Here is a 14,408-nt window from a genome sequence, read left to right on the forward strand (position 1 = left end):
AGCCCAAATGCTGTAAATGGTTGAAAATGAATGGTGGGTTTGATGGTCCCTTTCTTCATGAGGTATTTGTGATTGCACATTGCTGTCTTATTAAGTAAAATGTGGACTGTGTAGAAATTGGTATTTTTTGGGTATATCCCATCTAGTGGTGGATCCAGAAAATCATTTTAAAGGAGCTGGTGAACTAGTGTTATAAATTATAATAATAAAATATTTTTAGATATTTGTTTCACAATATATATTGTACTATATACACAATACAAAAGGGAATTATAAACATAAGTAACAATACAAAAATAATTTTATTGGTATATATCAATTAGGAATATATGGTGTGCATTTATTTTAGGGTATTTCGATACCCTAAATTAATTTAGGGTTTCGGCTTGGAAGTTTGGAACCTTCATTCCTTGAAACCCCTAAATTATTTTAAGGTATTTACAAAAAATTGAAAAAAATAAACCAATCACGAGTCCACGACAGATTCACATTTCACACAAGAACACTCAACAGTCAACACACAAATCAAGTGAACCACATGCACAATCAAGTCTCCACAGTATACAATTCACAAAATCTCATCCTGCATCTCTGATTACACCCCATCCTTCCTCCAATCTCCATTTCATAAAATAAATTACACAATAAATTATAGGAGATGGGTTTCTTACGGTCTTACCTTCGCGTCTCGGCGACGGAGATGAATTATGACTGATGGAAGGCAACGGCGAAGGCGAGCGACGGACCACAGAGAAAGCAGCGAGTGAGGTTTGAGCGACGGAGCTACTGCTGCGAGACGCTGAGAGAGAGAGAGAGAGAGAGAGAGAGAGAGTGTGTGTGTGTGTGTGTGTGTGTGTGACTAGGAGGGAGGGAGTCACCGAGGGGGGAGGGGATTCTAAACATTGAGGAAACGACGCCATTTCCTCATGGGTATATAAAAAAAAAACAACCCAGGCATGAAACGACGTCGTTTCATGCCTGGGTTATTATTATTTTTATATATATATATATAAAGTGGATAGTAGGGCGGGGCGGGGTATTAATGGGGCAGGGGTTGCCCCTATCCCGCCCCCGCCATGGGGGTCAGATGCGGGCGGGGCCACCCGCCCCCCGCATCTGACGGAAGGGGGGCTCCGCCCCGTTGACCGGGGGCGGAGCTGCCTCGCTGCCCACCCCTAATATATACAATGAAATTATTTTATATTCATTAACCATATACAAAATATTAAAGAGATCACTTAATTTTCATTTTAATAATTTAATTAATTTTTGTATTAATTTTTTTGTCCAAAAAAGAAAAAAGAGGAAAAAAATGTTCATGGACCAAATAGACCGACTGGACTAATAGCTAATAGTCCAGTCCGACAAAAATGATGGATCAAAATTTTCGATCCATAACCACCTCGGACTGAACCGATTACACTCCTAACTGAAAGAGACTCGAGAAGGAAAAAAAATAGGATAAAATTAAGATTCTTTGAAATTTTGAAGAAAAACGTCTTTTTTACTATTTTATATTTTAATTAGAGATTTCATTCATTTTTTTTTACTAATACTTTAATAGAAATCATGCGAAAAAAGAGAGAATGAAAGAAACAATAATAAATAAAAAATAATCTGAAGAACGGCAATTTATTTTATCCAACATAAATAATTATTTTAGCATTTTTTTTTCAAAACGAAGAATGATAAAAAAAAAAAATAAAGGGATGGATAAGCATTTTAGGGTGTGATTAGTTATAATTTTAAGAAGCTAGAAATGTAATAATTTAACATTTTGAATACATGTTGAATGGAATTAGTCAAAGAGAATTAAACCCATAAAATTATAATATCGTGCTTTTTTTCTTTTTAAAGAAAAAAATTAAGGATCATGTTAGTCGGTTTTTCGGCTCTTATCATTTGACATGATCGCTAGTTCATTCCTCATTATTTTTTAAATTATTTTTTAGATACCTAAATAAAATTAAAATGCATTAGCGATTAAACTTACCGGACAAATTAGCATTTTCCAACAATTAAACCTATTTATTACACGTAACAAATCCCAAAAGCATATTTCTTGGATTTTAAACCTGATGGATAAAAATAAAATAAAAACTACATAGACCTACATAATTTTTGTTCCCATAAAACAGCCTTTAACCGTTCTTTCTCCTTGCAACCTCAACTGCCGTTCTTCGTGAATGTAAGAACAGAACAAGAAAAAGAAAACTCCACTCACTATATATAATATAATAATATTATATATACATATATATATATATATATATAAATTTTATTCATTATCTCTATATTGTACATCTCACATAATATTTTTATTTTTATTTTTACTAAATATGTGATTTATAGATAATAATTAGAAGAATTCGAGTAATTTAACAGAAAAAAATAAATACTGTGTGATGATATATGTATCGTTGATTCTTAAAGAAAATTAAAACAACCATTTAACTACCTTTGAATTTTGATATCTTCAAAAAAAATAAAAATAAAAAAAGATATCTCAATCACCGCGTTTTAAAAACTTTTCCATTATTTCTACGCCACATTTCCTTCTTCTCCTCTCTTCTATCTCTGTTTTGGTGGAGATGGCTGCCAAAGGAGCCACGAGCTCGGGAGGAGCTAAAGATGGGACGTTCGATTCATCCTCTTCTTCCAAGAAGAATTCCAAGAAACCCAAATGTGAGTAATGGCTTTTCTTCTTTTCTATTTCATTCTAAAATCTTTCTCCTGTTTTCTTTCATTAGAATGCATGTCGTCCATCAATGTGATTTTTTCAATGTGATTTTGGGTGTTCAATATTTTACAAGTTTCAAATTTTCTATGGCTCCATTGGCATTTCTTTAAGCACATTTTTCTTTATGGGTTTTTATACGTGTTCATTTGTCTGTTTCTTGACTATGTACTGAAATCCACCTTTCTTCATATAACCTAATCAAGAATGTGACCTCTGTATATTCTATTTTTGCCTTTGTAGCTACTCCATTCTAACGTACTAATGGATGACTCAAATCACGTGGCTTATATTTTAAAAAGACTAGTTAATGATACAATTGGAGTCTCGTTGAAGGCTTATAAAGAACAATGATTTTTCCTTCCCAAGAAATGTAGGATCTCATATACCACCTACCCTAACTTATCAGAATGGGGTATCACAATCTCTCCTCTTATATTCCTGACATTCTAGTCAGGCTAGTCTGTTGGAGGTCGCACAGTTCAAGTTTCACATTTCTATTTAGAATAGACTCTGATATCATTTTTAACGTCCAAATGGAAAGCTCAAACCACATAACCTATATTCCAAGAAGACTAGTCAATGATACAATTGAAGCCTCATTAGAATATTATAAAGAGCAAGAACTTCTCATTCTCAAGCAATATGAGATCCTATACTTTTTTTTTTTTGGAGAAGAGGATAGAATCCCAAATTTATTAAAAAAACCCTCACTTTTGATGAAGGAATACCATAGTTACAACCTGACATTTAGAGTTACAAATTCATATAAAAAATACACCCAAGCATCAAACCATAAACTATAAACATAGAAAAAACACCCCACTTATTAACAAACTGACAAAGAAGAAAAAAAAAAACTAAAAACCGTGTAAACCTGCATCTACTTTCTCCTCATATACGGCAAGCCTCCTTTATCCAGTCTTATAAAGCCTCTAGTCTCCCTTGGAAGGTCCGAAATGGAGTAAGATATGATTGTTCTACCTTTAGCACCAAGCTTCACCAGGCTATCGGCAGCAACGTTACACTCTCTGTAAATATGGTTACATGTAATCCGGATATCATCAAGAGAGCTTATAATCTCCTCCCAAAAATCCTCCAGGTACCACAAACCGCATCTCCTATTACTGACCCAACCAGTAATCAATTTGGAATCCATTTCAATCTCAATGGCATCAAAACCCATATTTCGGGCATACCTCAATCCATGATTCAAACCCATTGCCTCAGCATAGTTGTTAGTACAATGTCCAATAGGGAAAGAGAAACCCAATCTCACATCTCCAGCGTGATCCCTTATGACTCCCCCTGCACCTGACGCACCCGGGTTTCCCAAAGAACAACCATCCACATTTAGTTTACACCATCCCTTTTGTGGTCTCTCCCACTTCATAATTTTCCCTGTTTTCTTTGTAGTCTGTGGGATAGGAAGATTTAAAGCCTGCAATATCTCCTCATCCTTTTTACTGAACTTTTCTTGGCCTTTCGTTTTTTGAACCCACCCAGGACAACCAATACTTAATAGAGAGCCATACTGTTTCAATTGATTCTTGAGTGCCTCATTCGAGCTTTGCATCTTCTCTACCATAATCGCCAAGTAACAATAACTAGAAGGATACCAAGGAGCTGCCCTCTGCAAGAGGATATTTTTGCACGTTGAAACCAGCATTCTACCTTTTCTTTCTACGATCTTCCTAACAAAGACGACATTCCTAATTGAGAACAACACCATCTCCAAATTTGTGTAGCAAAGTCACCCATAGCAGGAATATGGTTCTGATCTTCATAAGCACCCAAAGAACAACAGTCACACTTTGAGACAAGATTAATACCAACTCGACGAAGTTTGTCATCCACAGTTAAGCAGCCATGCAAGGCTTTCCACATCAGAACCGACATTTGTTTTGGAAGGGAAGGGTGCCAAATCCATTCCGTCCATTGTACGTGAGGTGCATGAATTCACAGGCAATCCCAGGCACTCTGAGTTGTAAACTTTCCATCCACTTTCAGTGTCCAGATTAGAACATCATCTCCCATTTTTAAGCGCCTAGTTTCTCAAGCAACATCCGTTTTCTCCATACCAACCAACCACTGGAAAAGCTCAACATTCCACCCCTCCCCTGTTTTGCACTCCACCAACGTAAGATAAGGGAGGTCCGTAATCTCTTGTTGATCACACAGTGGTTCCTCTCCCACCCAATGATCCTCCAAAAAAGACAAGTTTCCATTCTTTACACCTACCGTCACTTATCAGAATGGGGTATCACATCCATGCACTGTCAAAATTTCAGATGCTACATTTTGCAGAGAATTGCATTTCAATGGAAAGTTAATCATGCATTTCAAAGCTAAAACTTTTAAACATTGGTCGAATTGCAAGCCAAAAAAATTTATTTTTACGATATCATTATAGACAAGGATGTTCTCTTATGGCGATAAATCTGTTCTTTTCTCTATTGCAGATTCTAGGTTTACGCAACAAGAGCTTCCTGCGTGCAAACCAATTTTAACACCAGGATGGGTATATCATCTTGAGTTTTACTTACACATGTAATTATAATATACTGGAGGTTTTATATTCAAATTCAGATTCTACTGCACTTGGTCATTATCTTCTCTTATCTGCTTTTTCCTTTAAAGTAATTTTTGGTTTCAGGTCATTACAACTTTTATTGTTGTTGGCATTATCTTCATTCCCATTGGCTTTGCTTCCTTATTTGCATCAGAATGGGTAAAGCATTTTCGCCCTTTTAACTTCTCGTGTCTATATTGTTAGTAATGGATTGATATTGAACAGGGAAAACTACACTTTCTTTGAAATGCAGGTTGTGGAAATTGTGGACCGCTATGATGGGGATTGCGTCCCTCATAATTATACGTACAATAAGCTTGCATATATTCAAAATAGTGAAACTAACAAGACATGCATGAAGAGATTGATTGTCAGTCCCAATTCCATCGGCTCTGATGTGTTTGATGTCGCTTAGGCTTTGGTTTTCCTTTACATATTACATCCTTTTGCTTTCCAGCTTGATAATATCTACTTCTAAAATTGGCATTAATTTGAAAATTTTCAGGTTCCAAAGCAAATGAAAAGTCCTGTCTATATCTATTATCAACTTGATAACTTCTATCAGAATCATCGTAGGTATGTTAAAAGTACTTGTAAATCTAGAAAAAAAAGTTATCCCCTTAGTTTTTCATCTTGGTAAGAATGCGGAGGGATGGAGTGGATATACCTAGTTCTTTCTTATTTATTGAAGATGTCTGGCTCCTGCATTGTTAATCTGTTAGCAAATTGCAAGGTTCATAATACCTTGGGACATCAAGATCTGATGATTGCAATCTGTCAGTTTTTTTCCACAAAATTATCATCATGCACCCATACTTTGCTGGCATTTTTTTTCTGAAATATTTTGGAATTTATCGGGGTGTGCTGTATTATTTTCAGATATGTTAAGAGTAGAAGCGATAAACAATTGCGGAGCAGGGCCAGTGAGCGTGATACAAGTTCCTGCAAACCTGAAGCCGTCGGGGGAAATAATTATCCAATTGTTCCTTGTGGCCTCATTGCTTGGAGTTTATTTAATGACACATACGGATTTTCAGTAAAAAACAAGATGCTAGAGGTCAGCAAAAAGAACATAGCATGGAAAAGTGACCGGGAGCATAAATTTGGCTCTGATGTTTATCCAAAAAATTTTCAGAGTGGAGGTTTGATTGGGGGTGCCAAACTAAATGCGAGCATACCTGTAATATATCTTTCTCTACTTCCTAGCTTGTTGCATCTTTACATGCCCCTTCGTCCTTTGTCCCTTCTTTTTATATGCCTTTTTTGTTTTGAGAAGTAATTTTTTTAATGGTTTTGCATTTACCAGTTGAGTGAACAAGAGGATCTTATTGTTTGGATGCGAACTGCGGCCCTGCCAACTTTCAGAAAACTATATGGGAAAATAGAGACAGATCTTGAAGCTAATGATGAAATAACTGTAGTAATACAGAACAATTACAACATCTATAGTTTTGGTGGTAAGAAGAGTCTGGTTCTTTCAACCACGAGCTGGATTGGCGGCAAAAATGATTTCCTGGGTGTAGCATATCTTACTGTTGGTGGACTGTGCTTGTTCTTAGCAATTAGCTTCATATTTTTGTACGTGATCATGCCAAGGTGAGTGACTTTTTCTCTTGCTATAATTTGTTCACCTTTTTTGCTAGGAACATTCTGATTTAGTTTTGTACAATTGAGTTATCTGTAGTTAGAACTGGCGTTCAGATTTCTGTAGGCTGTTGTTCACATGGTTAAATTCCTCCTCCCAAATGTTGCCATTGTCCACTCAGTGTTGATGGACTTTTGATATTTCTCAATCCATATTGACACTCTGTGCCTCTGCACTTCACTGGACTTGGGGGGGTGGCATCGATATTGGAATCATCAATTTCTTTAAACACGTGATGGTTCCCACCAAGATCTAGGTTCCAACACGCGATGGGTCCCACAAACAAGATAACATGTCTTAAAATTCAGATGGTTCTCACTTCTCATAAAGTGTTCATCCTGCCATTTTTTTATTTTTGGATGCTTGACAGTCCTTATTTAGGTTGGATTTGAACCAATCTTTTCCAAGACCCATAACTTGAATATGGCTACTTGCTCTGTGCAATTCGTAATCTAGTCAATGTCAAACTCATATTTCTTCAATTAAAAATTTAAATTGCGGTACCGGTTCAGATACTGATAATTGTATGAAAGGTAACTGATGTTGAAGTCTTGGCCATTCGTAATATGTCTCTTACATTGCGAATGATTTCCATGCAGGCCTCTTGGGGATCCATCCTATTTGTCTTGGAACAGAGGACAGGTGAATTAAACCTTTTAAGATATGCCCTGCCTCTCATGTGCAAATTTCTGTGTCACATTCTTACCAGGCCGAGCCTTATTTATGTTCTGAAGCATTATAACTTAAATGTATAGTACATAGAGCTCTGCTGCTATCAATAATCTTCTTTTCTAAGAAGCAGGGGCATTGTTCTAATTTGGTGCTAGGTTCATGTTGGTTGTAACCCCTTATATTTTTCACAGAACAAGTGAGACTTACAGGCTCCTGCAATGCATATAGTTTGTGGATGATTGATAGACATTCTTCAGCTCTTTAATTTGCTAAAATATGTTGTTGTGTAATTTCCTGTATGAAATAAAGCTTCCATAAGATCTGCTAATACCTACTGAGGTTGAGAGACCGTGAAGATGGGGTTCGAAAGGAAAAAATTTATACACAAATACGTGAGGGAAACAAATAAACTTCTCAAGTTTTGCAGTCAGTCGAGAAAAAGAAGAAGAATGGCATTGGGAAAGTACTTGCCAAGAGTTGAGTTGTGAATTCTTATATTGCATGATCTCCATAAGCTTTGGTTTGTGAGAAAAGCAGAATAAGTTCAAAACAATGGTCATGCATGCATGGTAGCGCGCTGTTGAACTTGATTTTACTTACTTTATCTAATCTCTTTTAATAATGGCTGGATCGAATGGTTGACGTCCGTCACGTCCCTAAGATCTACTGCCTGTTCTCAGCAATAAAAGTACTCATAATTTTTCTCCATTGCAGGTCAACATTTGGTCAAAGACTGTCGGGCACTCATTCGTTCTAATGAAGGAAATCATATGTTGGCTAGCTAGTCTGTATCTCTCTATATATCGTGTATGTGTAAGCGGACACATACATACAATTCTATTAAAAACAAATAATAATAATAATAATATAATCATCAAATTAATCATTTTGAGTCAATAATATATAGAGTACAAGTAGTATAATGAGACGTACGTCATGCCTACAATATGTGGAGAAGGCTGACTTATGCCCACTCAAATAATTAATTAGCAAACTATCGTTAGAAAATGAAAGTAAAGTAGAAAAAAGAAAAGAAAAAAGAGGAAATCAAGCATTGGCATGTATAATGCGGTTAGCCCAGACGGTACAAAGAGCCAAAGAAACGGTGAGGAAAATCTTTGTACTCTTGGAAAAAGCACTCAAACTATTCCCACCTTCCGACGTTTTAATCACCACCGAAACCTCATGTTCATTCTTCCTATGATCATGATCCGCCTCAATTGATCTTGCAGGTGATCTTTTTCTGACATTTCTGTATTTCATATAGTTAGAGCAACCTTTCAGTACTTTCCCAGTTGCAGAAAAGCCATCCACTATCAATTTCTCTTCCTCCATATATCCTCCAACATGATATATGTGCACCAAAGAAAGTGCGACCATACAGATGACAGCCTTGAACTTTCCAAAGAAAGAGTCTTTATTATCTGATCCTATTTGGGAATTATCTGCCTTTTCAATTGAGAACTTGCTCATCATCACTGGGTTTAGGTGGATCTTAACTGTCTGCGAAGGCACTGTTTGGTGAAAGAATGTTTTGGCCACCTGGCGAGTTGAAATGAACATTCCGTGATTGAATCTTACTTCCTCGATGACCTCGAAGCTTGGAGAACCTGAATAATCTTCACGACTCGTGTTTCCATCATCAAGTTGCAAGTTCTCATTTGGTACTGCATCCTCGTTGATGAATTCAAGTGGCTGGAGACTGATCATGTTTATCTCTGTGTCATTGAATTCCTTGCAGCGTTTGTTGTCCCCGCTTTCTCCTGGAGTTAAAAAAGAAAAAATGTTTTGTTCAGAGTATAAAAGACTATCGAAGATCAGAAGCAACATCAATGATTTCGATACCTTGAAACTCAGCATTCTCTTCTCTTCTTCGGAAGCTGCTTGAAATATCGTTTATTGGAACAATCTTGTGTTCTTCCATAACATGACTCTGTCCATAATTTTTTTTTTTCAAAAAATAAACACAAAATACAGTTGTATATGTATGTAAATGCATGGCTTAATGTATATTGGCTAAGATTAAAAAAAAAATGGCTTCTATGTTAAGCACCATTTTATGGGTCTAATGGTGGCAAAGAACTAGTAAATATTTCAGTTACAAAACAATGATTCAAAATGATTTTGGATTCTAGTGCAAAAGCAGGGCTATTATATTCTGTTTGCTTTTGATCAATAGTCAGCAAATTATTACTAATTGCTAGCCAGTCGTACTTTTATATGTTGTTTATTTTTGTGATAAGTTTATCAATTTGCTAAGGAAAAGGTTCATTAAAAAATAATAAGAAAGAAAAAAAATAAGAATGTATTTTGGCTATGCTCTTGGGTTTATGACCAGCTGATTGTGAATTATAAGCTGCCTCCATATATCTATCAAATAAAATATAAAGGTACCTTCTTCAGATCTTTGTTTGACATTCCCACCCATCTTAAGTTCTCTGCAGCCAGCCTCTCTTTCTGAAGATCTTCATGATCCAGATCTCCAATCTGTATTGTCCTAATTGTACTTGAATCTTCCCAGGACTTGTCAATGTATCTCTCATATAAACTCAAGTCACCAGCTTGATTGTGGGTATCTCTGTCAATCAGAAAAGAAAAATCATCATCAGGGGCATAATTTCCACCCCATGTGTCCGGAAGGTTGGATTGATTTATCAGTTCCTGCGAAGCTTGAGCTACAGAAAGGATTTCCTGCAAAATATCAGTTTCATGTGCAGTACTTTCGTGTAAGGGGATTGACTGTGACATTCTGAAGTCACTGAATTCAGCTTGAGAGAAGTGATCACGATCCTTAACCTCCAATGGAGGAAGTGAGAATCGATGCTGCAACCTCGCGCACTCTAATGCTATATCAACCTGCAAAGTGAGATGCCGTGCGGGATTTTATGATGATAGGTAGTAATTCATAAGGATATATCATATATATGAGCAAAATGCATGTCTTATATTAGAAATGTTTACCTTTGATGGAGGGTAAGAAACGGTTTCATAATTTGGAAGTGGTGGAGGTGTGAAGTTAAATGCATCTTCGGATAAGAACTGCATCCATTTCCCATCTGTTCTTGTTCCAGTACTGATATCAAGCTGTGATGACCCAGTTAGCATGCTGGACGAGCAGGAATCATATTGCATTGGATAATTGGAGCTCTCCAAATCTTCACATCTTCCCTCGGAATATAGATCATTAATGCTTGATGAGTGTTCGCTAGTCATGAGTTGATTGGTAGTTATGGGAGGATACTGCTGCTCTTCGATCTTGGGACCAGTTGTACTCTTCTTGAACACACGACAAAGCGCATATGCGTCCTGGAAATAAATATTATTAACAAAAAGGATCGAATTCGGTCAGCAGTTCGATGTCATTGATGTTAAAGTACTTGATGAGAGCATATGAAATAAAAAAAATAAAAAATAAAAAAGACAAAAAAGGAGGAAATACAATATATATAAGCTACTAGCTAGAGCTAGGTTTTGTACCTGCAAGCCTGAAGCAGTTTCACATTCTCTCTCGTCCAGACGGTATTCATGCATAACCCAACCTGTTCGAGCACCGTGAGGAGCTCTCCCTCGGTAGTAAACTAGGGTTTTCTTCATTCCCACAGCACGCATCTGAGAGTTCACTTTTCGATCCTTCCCTGTGGCTTTCCAATATCCAGCTTTTGTTGCCCGATTAGTCCTTGATCCATTGGGATACTTGCGATCCCGTGGACTAAAGAAATACCACTCCAGATCTTTGCTCGGCAATAATGACTTGCCTGCAGTAACGTTTTCAAATATATGTAGAGAGAGCTAGAGATCAGATAGAGCAACTATAACGGAAGTCATTCGATCGGCTTAATTAAAATTATTTTCCAGTTAAGTGGAAATTAAAATTAATTTACATGGAAGAAAATAAAAAACTATTCTACTGATGAAGATCTAATAACTTGGTGAAAACTTAAAGCTAGCTAGTTATACATAAAAATATTCTTATCTTTTACGACGTTCTGTAAACAAGAGGCCGCCGGATCGGAGTTCCGAATTATACTCAAGTTAGTCAAAGTATGCTAGCTAGCTGCTTGAAACTCATCTAATTTCTTGCAGACATGAATGCATTCCTTCCTTTTTCCTATTCTTTTTGGACTTGGGTCGCCCGCAATTTCTCACTACAAATCTTCAAGTACACAACAACTGATCTAAAGGTGGGGGGGACCAATATGCATGCTTTATCTTCCCAATTAGTACTTCCTTTTCTAGCTATTTGACATGAATACGTAAATAAATCAAGGACGTTGAATGAGATTTTTATGTTAAAGTATTATAAGATCTTTGACATGATGTTAATTATAAAGCACTTTAATGAGTTTCAAGTCTTCTTTTAATAAGCAAAAACATGAACCAAAAAGAAATTAATCAAATCCTGTCTGAGGGAAGAGTTCATCATGTGCACATTATATATCATGTTAAAGCTCAATTAAACCAAGGTGGCCGGATCATAGCGAAAATATTTTACAAGTACTTGGCATGGGAAAACCAAGCTGCATGGGAAATATATCACTTTGTGGAATGGCATATATATATGAACTACATCGTGAATAATGATATCAAGATGTTTCCCTTTAAAAAAAAAAACAGAATTCATGATGAAATAGAAAATCAAAGTGAGAAAATTAGAAACTAAAAAGGATCAATTACTGGACTGGCTTGACAGTACAGCTAGCTAGGTCGACATGCAAAAGAATATATACCCGGCAAGTCCCATGGTTCACATTTGTAGAGATCAACTTCAGGGATGACCTCCAATTCAATCTCACGGCCATTAATCTTTCTTTTGAGGTAGTAAGCAACGAGTTCCTCGTCGGTGGGGTGGAACCTAAAACCAGGAGGAAATGAAACTGGAGCCATTTATTGTTTCTACGTACGATGATCACCTGACCTTCTCGAATTACTCCTTCTAGCTAGCAGCTTGTACCAACTTTATATTCTATAAACTGAAAAAGGATGACCAGCCTCGTATTCAAAAACAAGGAGACCAGCCCTTGAAAATCAACTCCTCTACGTACTACAACCCCAGTACTGTCACATACACAAAAAAAAAAAAAAAAAACCTGTAATATTAGTCGTGGAAAATAAAACTTAATGAATTCCGCATGCATATATATATTATATATTAATATAACTAATAAACGCGCACACCAATCGAGATCATGAACAGAGAGAGCTAGACCTTCGATTGGCAGAAGAAGAAGAAGAAGAAGAAGGCCGAGAAGATCCCAAAGTTGATGAGAGAGAAAAAAAAAGGAGCTAACGAGGCCTAGAGGGAGCCGAGATATTGAGAGAAGTAGTGGAATCTGGGTGTTGCTTGGGGTTGATAAGAGGACAAAAAGAAAGAGGAAAAAGCAAATGGGGGAGGCTGCCATCCCCCCCTCCCAACTTGCTTTTGAATTTTTTTGTTTTTTGACATATAAAAAATAATTAACTCGATTCTTGTTATCGTTTTTCTGAAGCTTAATTAATTAATAGCTTATATCTCTCTCTGATCAGTTGTTTTTTTTCTAAAGAACTCTTTCTTTCTCTCCTCTTCTTGACTCTCTGATCTGTCTCTCTCCGCGGATTATTCCATGCTTCGTTCTTGTCCTTTCTTGGATCCACGTGACGTGATGACATTTAATTAATATATTTATTAATACAGATGAATAATACTAAATATATATAGTCATATAACACAAAATAAAATAAAACGAATTTTGACGACGTTTCTAACTCAATCTAAAGAATGTCCCTTTCACATATATAGTCACGGAGACATGCCATTAATTCTAGCTTGATCGAGTAAAAAGTTGGACATAGAGACTAGAGAGGTAAATTGACTCTTATAATAGTCACTAAAAAAAATAGGTCTTTTGCGACGGTTTTCATTTAGTTACAAAAGAAATCGTTGCAAATGGACCTTAATTGCGACGTTTGTCATTTCGTTGTTGAATTCCAGCATCAAGTTCGGAGATGCTGATGAGAAATTCACTGTATAATCTTTTACGAAGACTTTATACCTATTGTGACCGTTTTTGTCGTCGCTTAAACATATTTATTGATAGTATACTAGCAACAATAAACTTTGTGAAAATTATTTTATATGTCTATTTTTCTCACACTTACCTTAAAATTCAGACAAAAATTTATAAATTTAAAGAATCTTGATCTGTACTAAAAATTATTAAAATAACGGAGACACATTGCCTTAATTGAACTCGTAACAAATCGCGAGTTGACACGATAATTACCAAAATTTAGAGGACCATTAGCATAGTTGGATCAAATTCTCTTTAGATTTGTATTCGATTTAAAAATTTTAAGTGAGAAAGATATATAGTAGGCCTTATAATATTTATTAACCATGTAATGTTATGTACAAATTTTGCACCGAAAATAATACTAACTTATTTTATAAGTTTATTCTTCTTTTATTTAAGATTTTGAAGTTTAAAGAAATCTCAACCACTTTTTATTTGTATTTTTCTTTTGTTTAGTTTTTTTTTTTTAGAATGATTTGTTTAGCTTTAATTGGCGGTGGTAATGGTCGTAGGTATCGGGGCCCACCGCCCTTGCATGTGGGGCCAGGTTTAGCCACGTGAAGTAAAGTTCCTACGTGGCAGAGCAGGATCGCTTGGTATGTTTTCTCATCCTTTTCCCCCGTTGATGCCAAACACAAACTCTCTCGCATACTTTTCCTTTCCATCAATCCAGCTTTTGGTGCTTTTCTGGTCTCTGGGTTTAATGCTTTTTGAAGGAATTGATGCTATGTA

The 14,408-nt window shown here is 36.2% G+C and overlaps 2 protein-coding genes across 4 annotated transcripts; one reads left to right on the plus strand and one right to left on the minus strand.

Annotated features, from left to right (window-relative positions):
- The first annotated feature begins 2,514 nt into the window (after positions 1 to 2,514).
- LOC121252254 (ALA-interacting subunit 1-like) lies at positions 2,515 to 8,403 on the plus strand. 2 transcript variants are annotated; one of them, XM_041151809.1, is made up of 8 exons: positions 2,515 to 2,685; positions 5,200 to 5,287; positions 5,378 to 5,468; positions 5,563 to 5,679; positions 5,815 to 5,885; positions 6,189 to 6,489; positions 6,616 to 6,905; positions 7,554 to 8,403. In XM_041151809.1, the coding sequence occupies exons 1-8, from the start codon at positions 2,592 to 2,594 to the stop codon at positions 7,603 to 7,605; spliced, it is 1,104 nt and encodes a 367-aa protein (XP_041007743.1). In that variant the 5' UTR covers positions 2,515 to 2,591; the 3' UTR covers positions 7,606 to 8,403. The 2 variants fall into 2 exon arrangements, with proteins under 2 accessions (XP_041007743.1, XP_041007744.1); XM_041151810.1 differs by having other exon boundaries at positions 2,516 to 2,685; positions 5,200 to 5,258; positions 5,394 to 5,468.
- A 72-nt stretch (positions 8,404 to 8,475) lies between these two features.
- LOC121252177 (NAC domain-containing protein 86-like) lies at positions 8,476 to 13,000 on the minus strand. 2 transcript variants are annotated; one of them, XM_041151677.1, is made up of 8 exons: positions 12,833 to 13,000; positions 12,354 to 12,681; positions 11,104 to 11,381; positions 10,588 to 10,932; positions 10,423 to 10,482; positions 10,021 to 10,317; positions 9,472 to 9,559; positions 8,476 to 9,389 (listed from the first exon to the last, which is right to left on the minus strand). In XM_041151677.1, exons 2-8 carry the CDS (start codon positions 12,508 to 12,510, stop codon positions 8,674 to 8,676), a joined length of 1,941 nt encoding a protein of 646 aa, XP_041007611.1. In that variant the 5' UTR covers positions 12,511 to 12,681; positions 12,833 to 13,000; the 3' UTR covers positions 8,476 to 8,673. The 2 variants fall into 2 exon arrangements, with proteins under 2 accessions (XP_041007611.1, XP_041007610.1); XM_041151676.1 differs by having other exon boundaries at positions 10,021 to 10,482.
- Between the last annotated feature and the right edge of the window lie 1,408 nt (positions 13,001 to 14,408).

This window comes from Juglans microcarpa x Juglans regia, chromosome 2S (genome assembly GCF_004785595.1).
Source record: "Juglans microcarpa x Juglans regia isolate MS1-56 chromosome 2S, Jm3101_v1.0, whole genome shotgun sequence".
Classification (NCBI taxonomy): domain Eukaryota; kingdom Viridiplantae; phylum Streptophyta; class Magnoliopsida; order Fagales; family Juglandaceae; genus Juglans; species Juglans microcarpa x Juglans regia.